This window comes from Bradysia coprophila, unplaced genomic scaffold, assembly GCF_014529535.1.
Source record: "Bradysia coprophila strain Holo2 unplaced genomic scaffold, BU_Bcop_v1 contig_373, whole genome shotgun sequence".
In the NCBI taxonomy this organism is placed as follows: domain Eukaryota; kingdom Metazoa; phylum Arthropoda; class Insecta; order Diptera; family Sciaridae; genus Bradysia; species Bradysia coprophila.
Genome location: NW_023503632.1, coordinates 998,703 through 1,014,292, shown reverse-complemented (window position 1 = coordinate 1,014,292; position 15,590 = coordinate 998,703). Strand labels below are relative to the sequence as shown.

At 38.8% G+C, this 15,590-nt stretch overlaps 2 protein-coding genes across 8 annotated transcripts; one reads left to right on the top strand and one right to left on the bottom strand.

Moving 5' to 3' along the window:
- The first annotated feature begins 8,945 nt into the window (after nt 1-8,945).
- Nucleotides 8,946-11,360, top strand: LOC119082085 (chymotrypsin-2-like). 2 transcript variants are annotated; one of them, XM_037191447.1, is made up of 6 exons: nt 8,946-9,050; nt 9,114-9,189; nt 9,259-9,680; nt 10,810-10,965; nt 11,039-11,103; nt 11,181-11,360. In XM_037191447.1, exons 2-6 carry the CDS (start codon nt 9,141-9,143, stop codon nt 11,290-11,292), a joined length of 804 nt encoding a protein of 267 aa, XP_037047342.1. In that variant the 5' UTR covers nt 8,946-9,050; nt 9,114-9,140; the 3' UTR covers nt 11,293-11,360. The 2 variants fall into 2 exon arrangements, with proteins under 2 accessions (XP_037047342.1, XP_037047341.1); XM_037191446.1 differs by lacking the exon at nt 8,946-9,050 and having other exon boundaries at nt 9,052-9,189.
- Nucleotides 11,361-11,993: 633 nt separating this feature from the next.
- LOC119082049 (uncharacterized protein DDB_G0290685-like) lies at nt 11,994-13,969 on the bottom strand. 6 transcript variants are annotated; one of them, XM_037191380.1, is made up of 4 exons: nt 13,345-13,969; nt 12,970-13,281; nt 12,772-12,885; nt 11,994-12,729 (listed from the first exon to the last, which is right to left on the bottom strand). In XM_037191380.1, the coding sequence occupies exons 1-4, from the start codon at nt 13,787-13,789 to the stop codon at nt 12,053-12,055; spliced, it is 1,548 nt and encodes a 515-aa protein (XP_037047275.1). In that variant the 5' UTR covers nt 13,790-13,969; the 3' UTR covers nt 11,994-12,052. The 6 variants fall into 6 exon arrangements, with proteins under 6 accessions (XP_037047275.1, XP_037047274.1, XP_037047273.1 ...); XM_037191379.1 differs by having other exon boundaries at nt 12,949-13,281; nt 13,345-13,967; XM_037191378.1 differs by having other exon boundaries at nt 11,994-12,885; nt 13,345-13,968.
- Nucleotides 13,970-15,590: the final 1,621 nt, after the last annotated feature.

Below are 15,590 nucleotides of genomic sequence, written 5' to 3'. Positions count from 1 at the left end.
GAAAGGCGTCGATTTTTTAGCCCCGTACGAAGTACAAAGGGGCTTATAGGACTACGATGCCTATGTTCAGTTCATAGATGACGAATCTGCAATAAAAATTTTGTCTGTCCGTCTGTCCGTCACGTCGATATCTTGAGTAAATCAAATCCGATTTCAAATTTTTTTTCCCTGAAAGATAGTCGAAATAGTGAGGCTAAGTTCGAAGATGGACATATTTGGGTCGGCCCTTCGTGAGTTAGGGCCACCTAAGTGATTTAAGGTCTTCTGGTGATACTTATGGCAAAATAAACGATGGAAATGTAAATGACACGGCAAATCATAGGTATTGTCAATACCAATACAGGAAAAAATTTTTAAATCGGGTGAGTGGACCGTGAGTTAGGGCCTTAGAAGTGAAATGCTACTAGGGCCCTATGTGTATTTTACATAGAACTCAAGTAAATTTCATTCGTTTTTCGTAATTTTTGTTTGATTTGGAAGGTAATCGAAGGCCGAATAGAATGTTGTTGAAAAAAATTAAATTTGGGTCCTTGGACTAAGGCCACTACTAGGGCCCTATGTGTATTTTACATATAACTCGAGCAAATTTCAACCGTTTTTCGTAATTTTTGTTTCATTTGGAAGGTAATCAAAGGCCGAATAGAGTGTAGTTGAAAAAAAATTTAATTTGGGTCCTCGGACTGAGGCCGATACTAGGCCCTTTAAAAAAATTAAATTTTTAGGGCGATTTGAAATTTTTGTTTCATTTGAAAGGAACGTCGTACGGGGCTTCGTAATTGCGCTATGCGGAATTTGTAAGATGTACACATTACATAATAATTTTACTTTAACTACATTAACCGGCGCAATAGGCTTACGGTCAAAGTAGGGTGACAGACGCAATAGATATACGGGTTTGTACGGGGCTCAGTCGCAGCAAACGCTCCGACTGTTCTGATGGCTCGTTTTTATTAAGGCTAGTTCTTGCTTGTCCTATACCGGACAAGAAACGCGCACTAAGGCCACCGATGGGCCTATTGTGCTCACTAGTTATGGATTAGACATTTGCTGTTTGGCTGAATCTTCCTGAGCTAGCAATGTAGCTTAAGATATCATAGGGTTGCAAAGTTCTAATTTGGTTGTAACCGATGGTGTAACCACCCAAGTGCTTCCTCCTTTGTGTGATAAAAGCAGGGCAGTTGCACAGATGTGTGTTCCCCACATAGATCACAGCTTGGATCGTTTCGTTTACCAATGGTTGTGAGGTGTTTGTTGAATTCGTAATGTCCCGTCATGACTCCGATAAATCTTTTGAGTCTTGTTCTGCTTATGTTTAAACAGGACTTATTATTGAGAATTTTAATTCCGAAATTCCGAAAATTATGAAAAAATTCCGAAAATTCTGAAAAAGTTCTGAAAATTCTGAAAAAGTTCCGAAAATTCTGAAAAAAATCTTTTGAACTAGAAAAAATGTGGAACATTCAGATAATGTCAATTTAGTTATTAAATCTGTATCGTACTGTATCGTCTTCAACAATATTTAACAGTGTTAAATCGTTTTTTTTCGATTGTTTTTTGGTCGTTTTCCATGGGCAGATCCATCACTATGGTCTGCAAGACTCTGAATCCCTGCGTTGTTTAAAAAGTAAATTCAACATAATATTATTCTTCTGTGATTTTATGTTACCTTTGGCATGTTTTCGTTTTGTGGTACCAGCATTTTTGGAAACGATTTTTGAAATTTTCTTATGCTTGCTTTGAAGAAGTTTGGAAATTTCACTTTGACCGAAACCAATAAATTCCACATCGGTACCATCTGCCCGGTCATCGTTTTCAATCGGTCGCTGGTCACCATTGTCAATCTGGCTTTGGTCACTATTGTCAGTCGGTCGCTGGTCACTATTGTCAATCGGTCGCTGGTCACCATTGTCAATCGGTCGCTGGTCACCATTGTCAATCGGTCGCTGGTCACCATTGTCAATTGGGCTCTCGGCTCTGGTCACTACTTTCTGCTTCACTATTTTCGCTGTCCTCATGGTTGCGATTAGAGTGAATTTTTGTCAGATGATCTTTCAGCCCTGACATATACCACTTAGACGCAGCTGGTTTTTGCAGCTCTCCTGCTGGTTTGGGTTTTTTAAGCGTTTTGTAGGTGGGATAAGCCTTTCTAGTTGACTAATGAAGCGATGCTTACAGGTAGTGACAGGACAAAGCATAGTACATGATAGTGATCCATCTCTATTTAGAGTTATGGATTTTTTTATTACCTTCAAAACCAAATTTCCCTTTGAAATCTGAAATTAGGTGATGTTCACGTTTATAATCACTACTTAAAGTATCTAAAAATTTACTTCGGCTAAGGCAGGTCGGCTAACGATCCATTTATTTAACTCCTTCATCATTTCGTGTATATCCGCATTAGTAACACTAGGTTCAGCTACTTCAGCTAAAACACGGAGAGGTAGCATACTCAAGTATGTCTCGAACCTATATTGCATATTCGAGTTACCTGTATCCGTCGAATGATTTGAATCTTCAGTCTGTCTTCGAGTGATATTTCGGTTTAACGTAATTTTTTGATTGCTAAATTTCGAGCAGAAATCGGCCATTTCAAGTATCAGCCGTTTTTGACCGCCAATGAGTTTAAAATTTTTCTGATTATTTTTGTATCGACAGAGATAGGCTTGCATCGTTCTCAGGCACCATATCAATTTGAAAATCGTGTCGCATCACCTCTTCCATCTCGCGCAATGCATCTTCATCGATTTTCGAAATTGTTATTGCATTGTTTTAATAATTGAATTGAAGAATGTTTCGTAACTCAGGCAATATTGTGCAGCCCATGGCACTTTCCAGGCACTCAAAGAAAGCATCGTTGACGCTTTTAGATAAATTATTTAAACTTTCTTCGTCCATTTTACTTAGGACTCACAATTCGTGTATTTATTGAGACAAGTTTGCGCGTTAAACGCATTTTTTCGCCAAAATACGAAACACGGGTATTTTTATTTTTTAAACTTTACAGGAAAAGGCTGGAAAACGGGATTTTTTTCTAAAGCGCGTTGTCTATTCCTAAGACCTAACAAGATACAGAAGATATCCTAGCGAGAGAAACAATACACAGAGACCTAACGAGAAAAGATCCTACAGAGACACCTAACGAGAAATGAACCTACACCGAGACCTAACTAGAGAAATCAAGAAAGCGATAAATAGAATTTGTTTCATGAATTTACTAATGATTCAATTCACGCCGTAAGTGTGCCTAAAATTTGAATTTTAAGTGAACGATTCGATGAAAAAGTGAACCGAAAAATACATTTCAACGCACTTTCCATTTTGAATTTCGACCGTACTTACGGCATTACGTTATGGCAGTGCCGGTTTTTTAACGTTGCGATTTGGCAACGGACTAAATGCAACATTAGGACTCACCCACAGCGCATGGTTAGTAACAACTCTGTGAAAAATGCCTATTCTAAAGACTCAATAGCTGAAATGCCTATAAAGCAAAATCTAAGCCCTGAAATGCCTGAAAATGCAAATTCTAAAAATTCAAAATCTAAAAGCTGAAATACCTGCAAATTAAAACTCTAAAATCTGAAATTCTAAAACAGTCAAACGAAGAAAACATGGGTCGTGTGTAGCGATACAAAACGAGAACGGGCTGTTTCGACCTCAGATATCAACGGCGGTCAAAGACTAGAGTGGACTAGTCTTCATCAGTCGTTTCCGTTGTATCCTTCCGGAGACAGCAGTAAAACTTTCGATCTTGAACAAGTATCCGAAAGTTCACTAAAGAATTTGCCATCTACTGATCGCAACGTTAAAAAACCGGCACTGCCATAACGTAATGACTGCTGCTTATGTTTCTTGTCCATATTCATGCGAGCTTTTCAAAAGCATGCAATCTGTGATACGTGAAAATGAATTGCCATTCATATTGGCTGCCAGACCTACAGCGACCTACAGCCGATGCTGACTAAGAATACGGATGTTCAACGAACCTTAAAGTGGTCGATCGATGATGCTAATTCGCCCCTGTACCGGCATTCTGAATTTCCTGGTAATTTTTTCAATGAAAAAGTCGATGTCATCAAGACCTTTGGTAGCGACGATGAAACACGTCGAGTTTTGTTTGTTATGAAGGATGTGAGTGAAGAGACTCAAGTGAGTCTGCTAGTTCTGTTATTAAAATAAAGCTACGTTATGACTCTGTGAGCTGTTTTTAGATTGTTTTTGTTTTCGTTCTGTTTCTCCGTCAGCCCGGTGTATTAGTGCTGAAGTCCGATTCTTTAATAACTGAACCAGGCTCCGAACGAATTTGCAGTTGAAGGCCTAGCTCATGTTTTACGCGTATTGAGGAATTCAAGGATCATTCAAGTTTCCAAATTTCTTTCGATTCTAGGTTCGCACGAATGTTTACAGTGAGGCTACAGGTAAAATGCTGGTCTACTTGAAGAACTATAATCAGAAACTCTGTCGGAAAGGCATTCTCGAAAAAGGCATGACCGTTCAAAAATGGTTCGGAGATTTCAAGTATTTGGAAAACAAGTTTTTAGAAAGAGCATCAATTCCGAACTGCAACATCCGACAATTGATGGCTGATTTGAAAAAAGAAAAATCAAAATTGGTAAAATTGGAAGTCGTTCATTTAACCATGGAGATCAAAATCTTACGGAAGACCATCGACAATCAAAAACAGTTAGTCCAGCAAACTATGAAAGGATTGGCATACGTTCAATGGCTGAACTACGTTGAAAGCTGCAGCAAAACTTTCAAGATTTTCTTCTCAAACGAAGCGAACGGACAATATGATGAACTCCACAAATCTGATTCAAAATACGAAGAAATGCTCACAAATATTGCCATTAGCACAACATCAGCCAATGATAAGATATGCGTGCCATATCATGAGAATCTTCTTCCCAAACAATGAAAGAAGAATTCACAACTCCGCAAGGTGACACTAGTACTTTGAATTGGTCAATCTCTGCGAAAAACGATTATTCTGTTTTCATAAGCACGAAAGAAACTGACTCTAGTGGCGTAGACTCTACTGACACATCATTGATGGAAAATCAAGCAGATGATGACCAGTCAGAAGTCTCCAATGGAAATGAAGAAAGAAACGAGATGAAGAAGCGGAAGATTTCTACGTTTGAGGTGATTGACGCGGTTGGAACGGTACAAATGTCGCAATTTGCGAAGTACATTAGTGAAGACCTTTGAATGCGCGTTGATTTTTGTGGTTGCCGTTCAGGTGGCTTTTTCATTGTTTTCCTTTTTCCTTTCTCAATGTTTTTTCAGTTCTTTTTAGAATTTCGGTTCGATTCCAGTTTGCAGTTCTTATTTTCCGGTTTTCTTCTTTTTTTAATTTCGAGTTTTTTTCTTCGTCATTAATTCTCGATTTTCTGAGTGAGCTTTGATTTTGAATTTGAAAGATTATGAGAAAAAGTCATTCCGGTTGTTCGGTTAGAGAATTTTTGGCTGCCGTTTTTTGTAGTAATAAAGATTTGCTACGTTTCTTCGATTGTTTTGTTTGTTGAAAGCTTCCGTCTGGCGATTGATTCGACATGGAGAATGGTGATAAGGTATTCCACTATTTGTCAGAGCTTTTTCGCTGTAATTGTGTTCGGTGTTGTGTTTGGCTTTTTCACTGTGTAAGGGGTAAAAAGATTTCCAGTGTTTCTCCAATGTATGTCATTTCGATATTGCATATCACAAGCTTTCTTACTCGAAGGAACTAAACATTTAATTCAAACTGTTCCGTTCGATTACTGTATTGTGAAAGAGCCGGTGGAGCAAATGAAGATGGCCACCACCGAGCTCTGAGGCCGAAACAGTGTCTTGTTTCGATGGATGTTTCTATCACAATTCACTTTACGTGATAATTGGTAGTGGTACGGGAAGCGCAAAAGGGCATAGCAGGGTTAGCATGTAAAAAGTGCCCCCAAAGGAACTGAAACTTGTGATACATCATTCGAAAGGTCTTGGCCTAGAACTACTTTTAGTGTAGTATCAAACTCCATAATGGAGTTATAGTGGAGTTATTGACGAAAATGTGAATTTTGTTTTTCATTTATTTCTATCTAGTGTGTTGACGTAAAAATCTGTAAAAATTCTCAAAAAATGTCTGTAGGAAGGGTAACATCTGAGATTTTTATCAGATTTTTTGGACCCCTATTTAAGGGTGAAAAAATTCAGAGAAAAATTCTGAGATTTTTTTTCGTACGTTGGAGGTACAGAACTAACTCGGTATTTTATTTATTTATTTATTTATTTATTTATTTAGATCAAACGAACAGGCATGACGCCCAATTATACATTGATCAGATCATGTCAGGGGTGTATTTTTACCCGTGGAAAATGCGTCCGCGCTACGACCGAAAAAGAAAATTCCATAAAACTACAGATTATTATCAGATATGATCGGCAACTTGACTGGACTTAACAAAACGGGGTTTTTGGTAGAATATCAGCCCTTAAAAGCACGCTAGGAATGAGTTTTTGGGTATGAGGGTGAGTTTTGTCCATAATTTATATCTCCCGTTGGCTGTAACTGAAAATTCTGAAAAAATTCTCAAAAAATGTCTGTATGAAGAGTAACATCTGTGATTATTTGCAGAATTTTTGGACACCTCCTTTGGGGTTAAAAAATTCACTCAAAAATTGTTTCGAAAAATTGAATATGTTCCACCATTTTGAAAAATCTGAAAAAATTATGCAAAATACATGTCTATAAGACCAATCAATGGTCAAAATACCGAGTTAGTTCTGTACCTCCAACGTATGAAAAAAAATCGCAGAATTTTTCTCTGAATTTTTTCACCCTTAAATAGGGGTCCAAAAAATCTAATAAAGATCTCAGATGTTACCCTTCATACAGACATTTTTTGAGAATTTTTACAGATTTTTACGTCAACACACTAGAGATGAGCGGGCCGACGTTTTTTCAATACCCAACCCGACCCGGCCCGATCCAATTTTTTGAACCCGAGCCCGACCCGACCCGAGACTTTTCTCTTCGCGGCCCGACCCAACCCGACCCGAAAAAATCATCGGCCCGACGTGACCCGACTTTTTTTTACTATAAGAAATTTAATGAAAAATCATTTTCTACGCATAAAAGCTTTGCAATAATCTTATACGCGAAGTAAAATAATAAAATAAGTTAGTGTTTCATGCTTTATAGGCTTTTATTGGCTTAATTTAAATTTGTATTTCTAAGTCGGGCCGGCCCGAATTTTTGTTTTCAAAGCCCGACCCGACCCGACCCGAATGAATTTTCAAAACCCGGACCCGAACCCGATCGGGCCGGGTCGGGTCGGGTCGGGCCGATGTATTTCGGGCGGCCCGCTCATCTCTACAACACACTAGAGAGAAATAAATGAAAAACAAAATTCACGTTTTCGTCAATAACTCCACTATAACTCCATTATGGAGTTTGATACTACATTAAAAGTAGTTCTAGGCCAAGACCTTTCGAATGATGTATCACAAGTTTCAGTTCCTTTGGGGCACTTTTTACATGCTAACCCTGCTATGCCCTTTGTTCTGTTAAGTGGTTTTGGTCACGTGAGAGTTCGTGTAGTCCGTTGCTAAAGCGCAACGTAAAAAATGCCGTATGCTCAATCCTTGAGTATTTGATATATATAAATGTTGAGGTGAATATTGCTCTTACCTCGTAAAACGCATGTGACAGATATGTTGCCCCGACAAAAGCTCATCATAGACTGATTGTTACATTAGTAAGTACACAAACGTATTTGATTAAATACTGGTCACAATATAAGACCGTATATGTTTAAATACTGATAGCAGTATATAAACCTATATATCATATGCTGAATGCTAACAGCATATCAACATACCCTTACTTATACTGAAAAAATACGTATATGCTTATACGTTTTGAATCATTTTTTTCGCTCGGGAAGCCGTGGATGAAGTGACTCTGGAGCAAGTTGGTGATGATGGACAAAGTGATGCTCAGGGTGGTGATGCTCAGAGTGGAACTGAAACAAGAGTGGAAAAATTGGTAAACCTCGACAGAAATAGAACATTCCAATTCACCAACATGGCCAGTCGGTTTATTGACCTCATCAAGAAGGGGGCCAGTGTGATTATGATTAATGAATTGTTATTTTCTATAGCGAATTCTCGTAATTTTAGTGTAGGATTCTAGTGAAAATTTGTTTTAAATTTGTAATTTAAAAAAAATCCTAATAAAATAGTGAATGGCTATATCGGGATTTATCACTTCGCTGTGTTGTTTGTCCCACATAATTTCCCCAAAATTCGACATTGGGTAAGTGTGTGTCTTTTATCACTCGAATAAGTAATTGAAGTATTCATCTATTTCAACAAGGAAAAGGTGTGTTCTTCCACTTCACTAAACTACTTGAAAATAGTGTCTTACATATAACTGGATGTATGTACTTTGTAGAACATATAACGCCAATCCATATTCGCCCAGTACGAGCAAATCTAGCGTATGAGCTTGAGAACAATTCCAGAAAGCCTTGACCAGTGTAATCGAATCCGTTGCTTCTTTAGATCTCAAAGAACAGACCGATACAAATATTCTTCTACTTCATTATTTTTAACATTTTGCCAGAACATTTCCCTCCTAAAATGGCGCAACATTTTTTCGCTTTAGTGTCGACGAGAACCTTTCGGTATGCAATTTAGTTGCAGTACAAATCAGCGGTGTACTCGAATCGAAGATGTGAAAGGTTAAACTTGTATTGATAACATCTGTTAAATCAGGCTAGCTGACTTGTTCTTGTTTAACTACAGTGGTGTATTTGTCGTGAAGTGTAGCTTAAGTTTAGTGTGTCGGAAGTTGACACCTTCTTTCCACAAAAATACTTTTCGTTGATACATCGATCGATCGTAAAGATCTGCTTAAATCGGATTAAGTATTGAATCGGAAACTAATTACAATCCATATGCTACTGTAACAATTCCTCCATATTGTGTAATACTACCCTGAGCGTTCATTTTAATCGGTCAAAATAATCTCTATAGCTCACTGCGATGTCACAATATTTTGAAACTTTAAATGGGTAAATGGGTAACCTCTGTCTCTTACTTAACAGTCAAAAGTTAATTCAATTTCTGTCACCCAGCGAATAAGTCGTGAGTCGGCCGTAACAATGAAGCTACAACTATTCGTCATCTACTGCATTTTGCAATCAATCCACGGTAGTAATGACTCTGATACTCTTCATTTGCGATCAACTTTACTGAACAATCTTTCAATTGACTTCACAGCCACTGATGATAGAGATATTCTCGAAAATACTGTATTATACATCGCCGGCGGTAGAGAGGCACCAGACCGTCTAGCTCCATACCAATGTTCAATACAAGATGTTATACAACATTTTTGTGGCTGCGCTGTGATCAATTCAAACTTTGTCTTAACGGCCAGTCATTGTCTCATCTTAGCAACTCCGCAACAAATCAAAATTATGGTTGGATCCAATGATTTCAAAACTGGAACATTCTATGAAGCTGAACGATTGATAACGCACGAGCACTTCAACAAGCCGACCAGACTTGCCAATGACATTGGTCTTGTGAAAGTTAAGGGACCGATTCAATTCAACGAAAATGTTCAGCCAGTAGTGCTGCAGGAAACAGCAGTTCCAGATGGTTCGGAAGTTATGCTAACTGGATGGGGTAGATTATATGTAAGTTTACCGTTAGTTCTGAACTTTTCACAGGTTCTTCTATCAGGATCTATTACTTCATTTCGCATTTTTTACTTCAAGGCGTGTCAGATCAATTAATTGAAATTCTATCTCTATGTAACTATATAACGCGGATTGAAGAGCCTTAAAGTGCGCCTTCTATTTCAAAGCATATCGCAAGTCATTTTAATCAAGGTTGTATACTTTGAAGAGGTCACGCAGACCGCCATTTTATTGTCACGCAGACCGCCATTTTATTAGATACGCGGGAACACACCACTTCTGATGATTTTACGTGTAAAAAAATTCACCACATCATAAGGGGCAATTCACAAATTACGCGTTCACCTAAGGGGGGAGGGGGTTGGGTCAGAAATCAGACATTTTTATATGAAAAACGCGTGCGAAACAGGGGAGGGGGGTCAAAAATTAACCGTCCACCGCGTGCGTTATTTGTGAATGGCCCCATAAAGACGACGAGAATCATCAGAGTCGGTGAATTCACGCCGTTAGTGCGGTCGAAATTCAAAATGGAAAGTGCGTAGGTCTTTCTAACGTAGCCTCATTTTCATACAAGGAAGCGTTGAAATGTATTTTTTGGTTCACTTTTTCATCAAATCGTTCACTCAAAATTCAAATTTTAGGCACACTGACGGCGTGAATTTTCGTATGAAATCGGCCATTTTATCATCAACTGTTGTGTGTAACCCGCGTATCTGTATCTGCGTGACCTCCCCAAAGTATACAGCCTTGATTTTAATACTTAGTTTTTGACATTTATGACATCAGAGTTATTTTGTGCAACTGTCAGTTGAAAATATTTAAATTTTTGGCGCACTTATGGCTTGAATGGGTTGTGATTTCCGCCATTTTAAGAAGAAGAAGAATTGCGATCAAGGTATATGACGCTCGTAAATAAGACATGTATTCTGGTTGTTTATGTTTTGATTCGGTAGTAGAGTTTGTATTTTTTAAGTAAAATTACAAAATTATTCCCGTTTGAGTAGAAATTACGTGTGAAATTCGAGAAAGAAAATTACAAAGTTGGCGCTGGAGTCGATTTTTGCGGCTAAATCTGTAACTTCCATCACAACCCATTGTCTCCGTTTCAACGAAATCTTTTCAACAGGCTGACGGCTACGTGACCAGAAAGATGCAATACATTATGTTAAATATCATTGGAATGGATAAATGCAACTCGTCAAGCGTATCTGAAAAGATCACCGATAATCTTCAAGACGGAAATATTTGCACGAATGGTGCAGTAGGATTTGGAGCATGCAAGGTACATGAATTTAATTTACAAAATTTTGACGCTGGAGATCGGTATATAATGAAACAAATAATCGCACAAATAGGGCGACTCTGGCGGATCGCTCACGTATAACACCAAACTGGTTGGAATCGTCAGCTTTGGAATTCCGTAAGTAATCTCGGGATTTGATTCAGTATATAGGCGAATCGATCGGTATCAGTAATGCGTCTCACATATCCATTCAGATGCGGTGAAGGACAGCCAGACGTTTATGCAAATGTATCATACTATAGTGGCTGGATCAAAGAGCACATTTCAATCAGTCCAACCACGATAACTACATCACCATGGCTGTAAAACCGAAATCTGACTTCATATCTCGCGCTGTGGCAACCGGTCACATTAATAAAATCGTCAGCACTGCATCGTCTTCAGAGTTTTCACTGAGTTTTATAAGTCTGTTAGGTACCTTACACCGGCAAGAGGATGTTGCCAAATCTTTTACTTCATGGACTCTCGCGGAAACAATGTCTGTTTTTTGTGATGGGCCACAAAAACGGACAATGTAACAAATCTGTTTTTCTGGCAGATCAGGAAAACGGACAATGTTTCCGTGAGGAACTAATGCCAGCAAGTGACCGTGAAATTTCTGCACAACTTTACGTACGCAATGTATGGCGCCAAACCATGATCTCGTCCACGTTGTACATCAATGCTATACAAATCAATTCCAAATATTCCATTGGATTGAAAATATCCGCGTAATGCGCGGGGTAGCCATTATAATTAGCCGGATTACGTAGCTGTCCTCTTAACACCGGAATGAATTGATCTCGCATGAGAGTCATGTTACTGATAATCGGTTCCGGCAATTGTATTGTTTTGAATTTATTGTAAAATAGTGGATCTCGATGGAGGTAGACTTACTCTGGGACAAATTTTTGTACCATCTACCGTTTCATCGTAGGCTCCGCATTTGATATTATTGTTCGGGCAAGCCAAAACCTATTTTTGTCGTTGTGACCGATAGCATAATGACTCAGAAATGACATTCGTTACGACTGATGTCCGGTTTATTTACAAATTTTACAAAAATTTAAAGAAAAATTATTTCTCCCTAACGAGGACGTCGAAGTTTTGTATTCAATTTCGGTTCGGATAGGACCACTGGTGCTGCTTTCCGTCTTGGCCTGCCCGATGAGACGCTGCTCGAAGTGGACGACTGAGATGTCGTTGATAATGTTCTGCTCGATGTTCTCGATTTGGATGATTGGGCTGGAATGGTTGTATCGTCCGATGCATCACTGCTAGGATTGCTGTTTCGATATGGTGTACTGGACACTAAGCTTTGTTCTTCCATGTTGCCGTAGGTCAGACTTATTGACTGATCGGACACGGTGGTGGCTTTCTTCTTGTTCGCTGGCAATTTCTTTGACGGTTTTGACGGAGTGGACTTATCAAACGTGTCACTGTCAACACTAATTACCGATGAAGTATTTTTGCTGATCGAGTGTGTGCTAATGGTATCGTTGGCCGTTTCATTTTCCTTATCGGAATCATCGTCGTTCGTTATGGTTGAATCATCGTGAGCAACGAGTATTGAGGTTTGATTGAGGGAATAGGAATTTTCGGAATTATTTTCCGCATCACTTTCCTCCTCCGATGATTCATTTCCACTAATGACCCCATTATCCACTACGCTGACAACAGTAAATTCACTTTCCTCACGAGCTACGCCGTTTCCTTGAACACTAGTTTCGTTCTCCTCATTAGTTTCGTCATGGGCTTTATTACCTCCGTCGCTTTCTTCATCACTTCTGTCGCTTTCTTCATCACTTCCGTCGCTTTCCTCATCACTTCCGCTGTTTTCTTCATCACTTGCGCTGTTTTCTTCATCATTTTCGCAGCTTTCTTCATCGCTTTCACCACTGTCTTCATCACTGACACCACCTTCTTCAACGTTCTTCCCATTGTCTTCAACGTTCTTGCTATTTTCTTCAACGCTCTTGCTACTTTCTTCATCACTGGCACCACTTTCTTCATCACTGCCACCGCGTTCATCGTCACTAGCGCCACTTTCTTCATCATCTCCAACTTTTACTCCATCAGTTTTGCAACTTTGCTCATCTGCCAGTTGGCTTTCTTCTAAAATTTCGTTGCCTGTTTGTACAGGACTTAAAACGCCATCCAGACTGTCCTTGCTCTCTTCGTCACTTTCAACTTTACTGTTGTCGATGATGGTATCGCTTCCACTTGCACCACTTGAGTCCGGTAGCTCGGCAGAAACGTCAGCAAAAATTTCATTTTCATCTTCCTCCTCGATGGTATCCATAGAATCTGCTACGCCTAGACGGAAGGATTAAAATTTTATTTTCACTCCGCAATATGCAAGCATAGCCCAAAACTTACTGTCATCATTCCGCCTCTGCGATCGACTTTTGTTCGAATCAAACGATTTACTAACTCGGCGTGAATTATCAACGTTCTGCGGAACTGACGACTTTGGGCTACCTACAATTTGGTCTACCAAAGCATTGCAAGTTTCATGAAGGTTATTAGCACCCGATATGCTGTTGAATGTGTCTGCGTTAGTTTTAAGAATGCACGTTAACGAAGTGACGTGAGTTATGTACAATTTCGTGATCTCATCGTATTTAGTCTGATATTTGTAGCAATCCATTCGTAGTTGCATTAATTCGGCCTCAGAAGCTCGCAATGCATTTTTCAGCGTAGAAATTTCGATCCGTTGTGTACTCAATGTCCTGCTGATTTGTTTATTGATCAGCATGTACTGCTTCAATTTGCTGTCGACATCTTCCACAACGATGCTACTCGAACGGTTATTTTCGCCCATAATAAATGGCAAAATACTTGTTCGCTGATTGCCGTTACACGAAAAATGATTTTTCCGTTTCAACAGTTAAAGCTCAAATATAATTAACACAAAAAGTCGGTCCCGGATTATAAACAAAAAGAGCACGCGTGGACGAACTTATGTCTTTCGAAAACACAATGTTGACAAATCAAAATAATCGCAGTTTTGTTGTCAGAATAATATTTACTTAGTTCCACTCAAACACCAATAGATGGCTATGTCATCTGTTAAATCGACAACGATGGCGCGGCGGTGTGCTCACTCTTAGTACGCTTAGTACCAATGAATGTAGTACAAACCAGGTATGGTCTGTCCATACAATGAAAATCGTTGAGATGTGAGTTTCTGTATATGAAATCGCTATTTCCTCCGCTCCATACAAATTTTGACATTAGACCATACCTATAGACTACAGAGTATACTTGCATTGACTAAGAGCTCTTAGCACTGCTCTCAGCCTTTAGGTGATTCTATATTTCAAAGCGTGTAACAGGAAAAGGCAGTCAAATTTTAGCTAAAGTTCACTTCAGCTGATTCACTCATACAAACAAAACTGGCTACAGTTTTGTTTGTATGGAACCAGCTGAAAATCAGCTAAAGTAAACTTAGGCAGAAATTTGATTGTCCTTGCCTGTATGTTGGAGTCATCTGTTACCCCCCATAACGACCCAAAATCTATTTTCTAATCGAATATGTGTGTGTGTGTGACACTGTGTGTGTGTGAAAAGTTACCCATTCAAGTTTGGAGTCATTGGAAATCTGAGACCAGTAGCAATCAGGGAAAATAGTTTCGGTTGCGGTTCGGATCCAGAGGAACCATTGGAAGTATGGATGAATTGTAAACCCAATAAAAATTGCACCGAAAGTACACTCGATTACGTTTCTAATGACACCCCACACGACCTTTTGCGCTTCAGCTTCTTGGCACACATAAAAAATCTACTGTAAAGTGCGGTTCATTTTATTTTGTTTACAAAAAAATGACTTCTGTGTATAATAAACAGTTTCGAACACAGAAATCATGATATTACACAAAACGGTTTTTGTACACCGAAGACGTATTTTTGTAACACAAAAAGATGCCATTATTCCTAGGTCCTAAGTCCTGGATAAGGAAAATACCAATTCTATCGTCCCATATCTTGCGCAACGAACGTCAACATTTTATTTTTATGTACAAAAAATGTTTCTTGGGTTTTTGTGTACAAAATCAATATTTTGTGTGAACAAAATACTGTTCTTTCTGAACAAAACGCTTTATTTGAGTACAAAATCAAAGTTTTTATGAACAAAAATTATGGTTTTTCTGTGTACAAAATTTATTTTTGTTTACAAACAATACCCTGTCTAGCAAACAAACTTCGTTTTGACGCTGTCAACATACCATTTTATTCCTTTGTCGATCGAATCATCCACTGTTGACTAATTTCGAATTTTCCATGTAAAATGCAAAGGCTACGTTGCATTCTTACCACCTTAATGAATGTAGTTTTCATGCCTTGGGCTTGGAATTTTTCTCGTAATTTAGGCCCGCAGCATGAAAAGTTGTATACGCATAAATTAAGATTGGCTCACCTAGTTTGTGTATATTACGTAGGTGGAAGCACGGGGTTTCAGGGGGTTTCGAACATTTAGTTTTTTCATGTTGCAGATATTGCAGTGTCAAATTCTGTCCAAGATGTGACATATTTGCAAGGTATTGGCCTTTTTCACAAAGTATAATCAGCGTAACCTTCGTAAAAAGAATCTTGAATCTGACAAGAGCACGTGTGCCAACGTG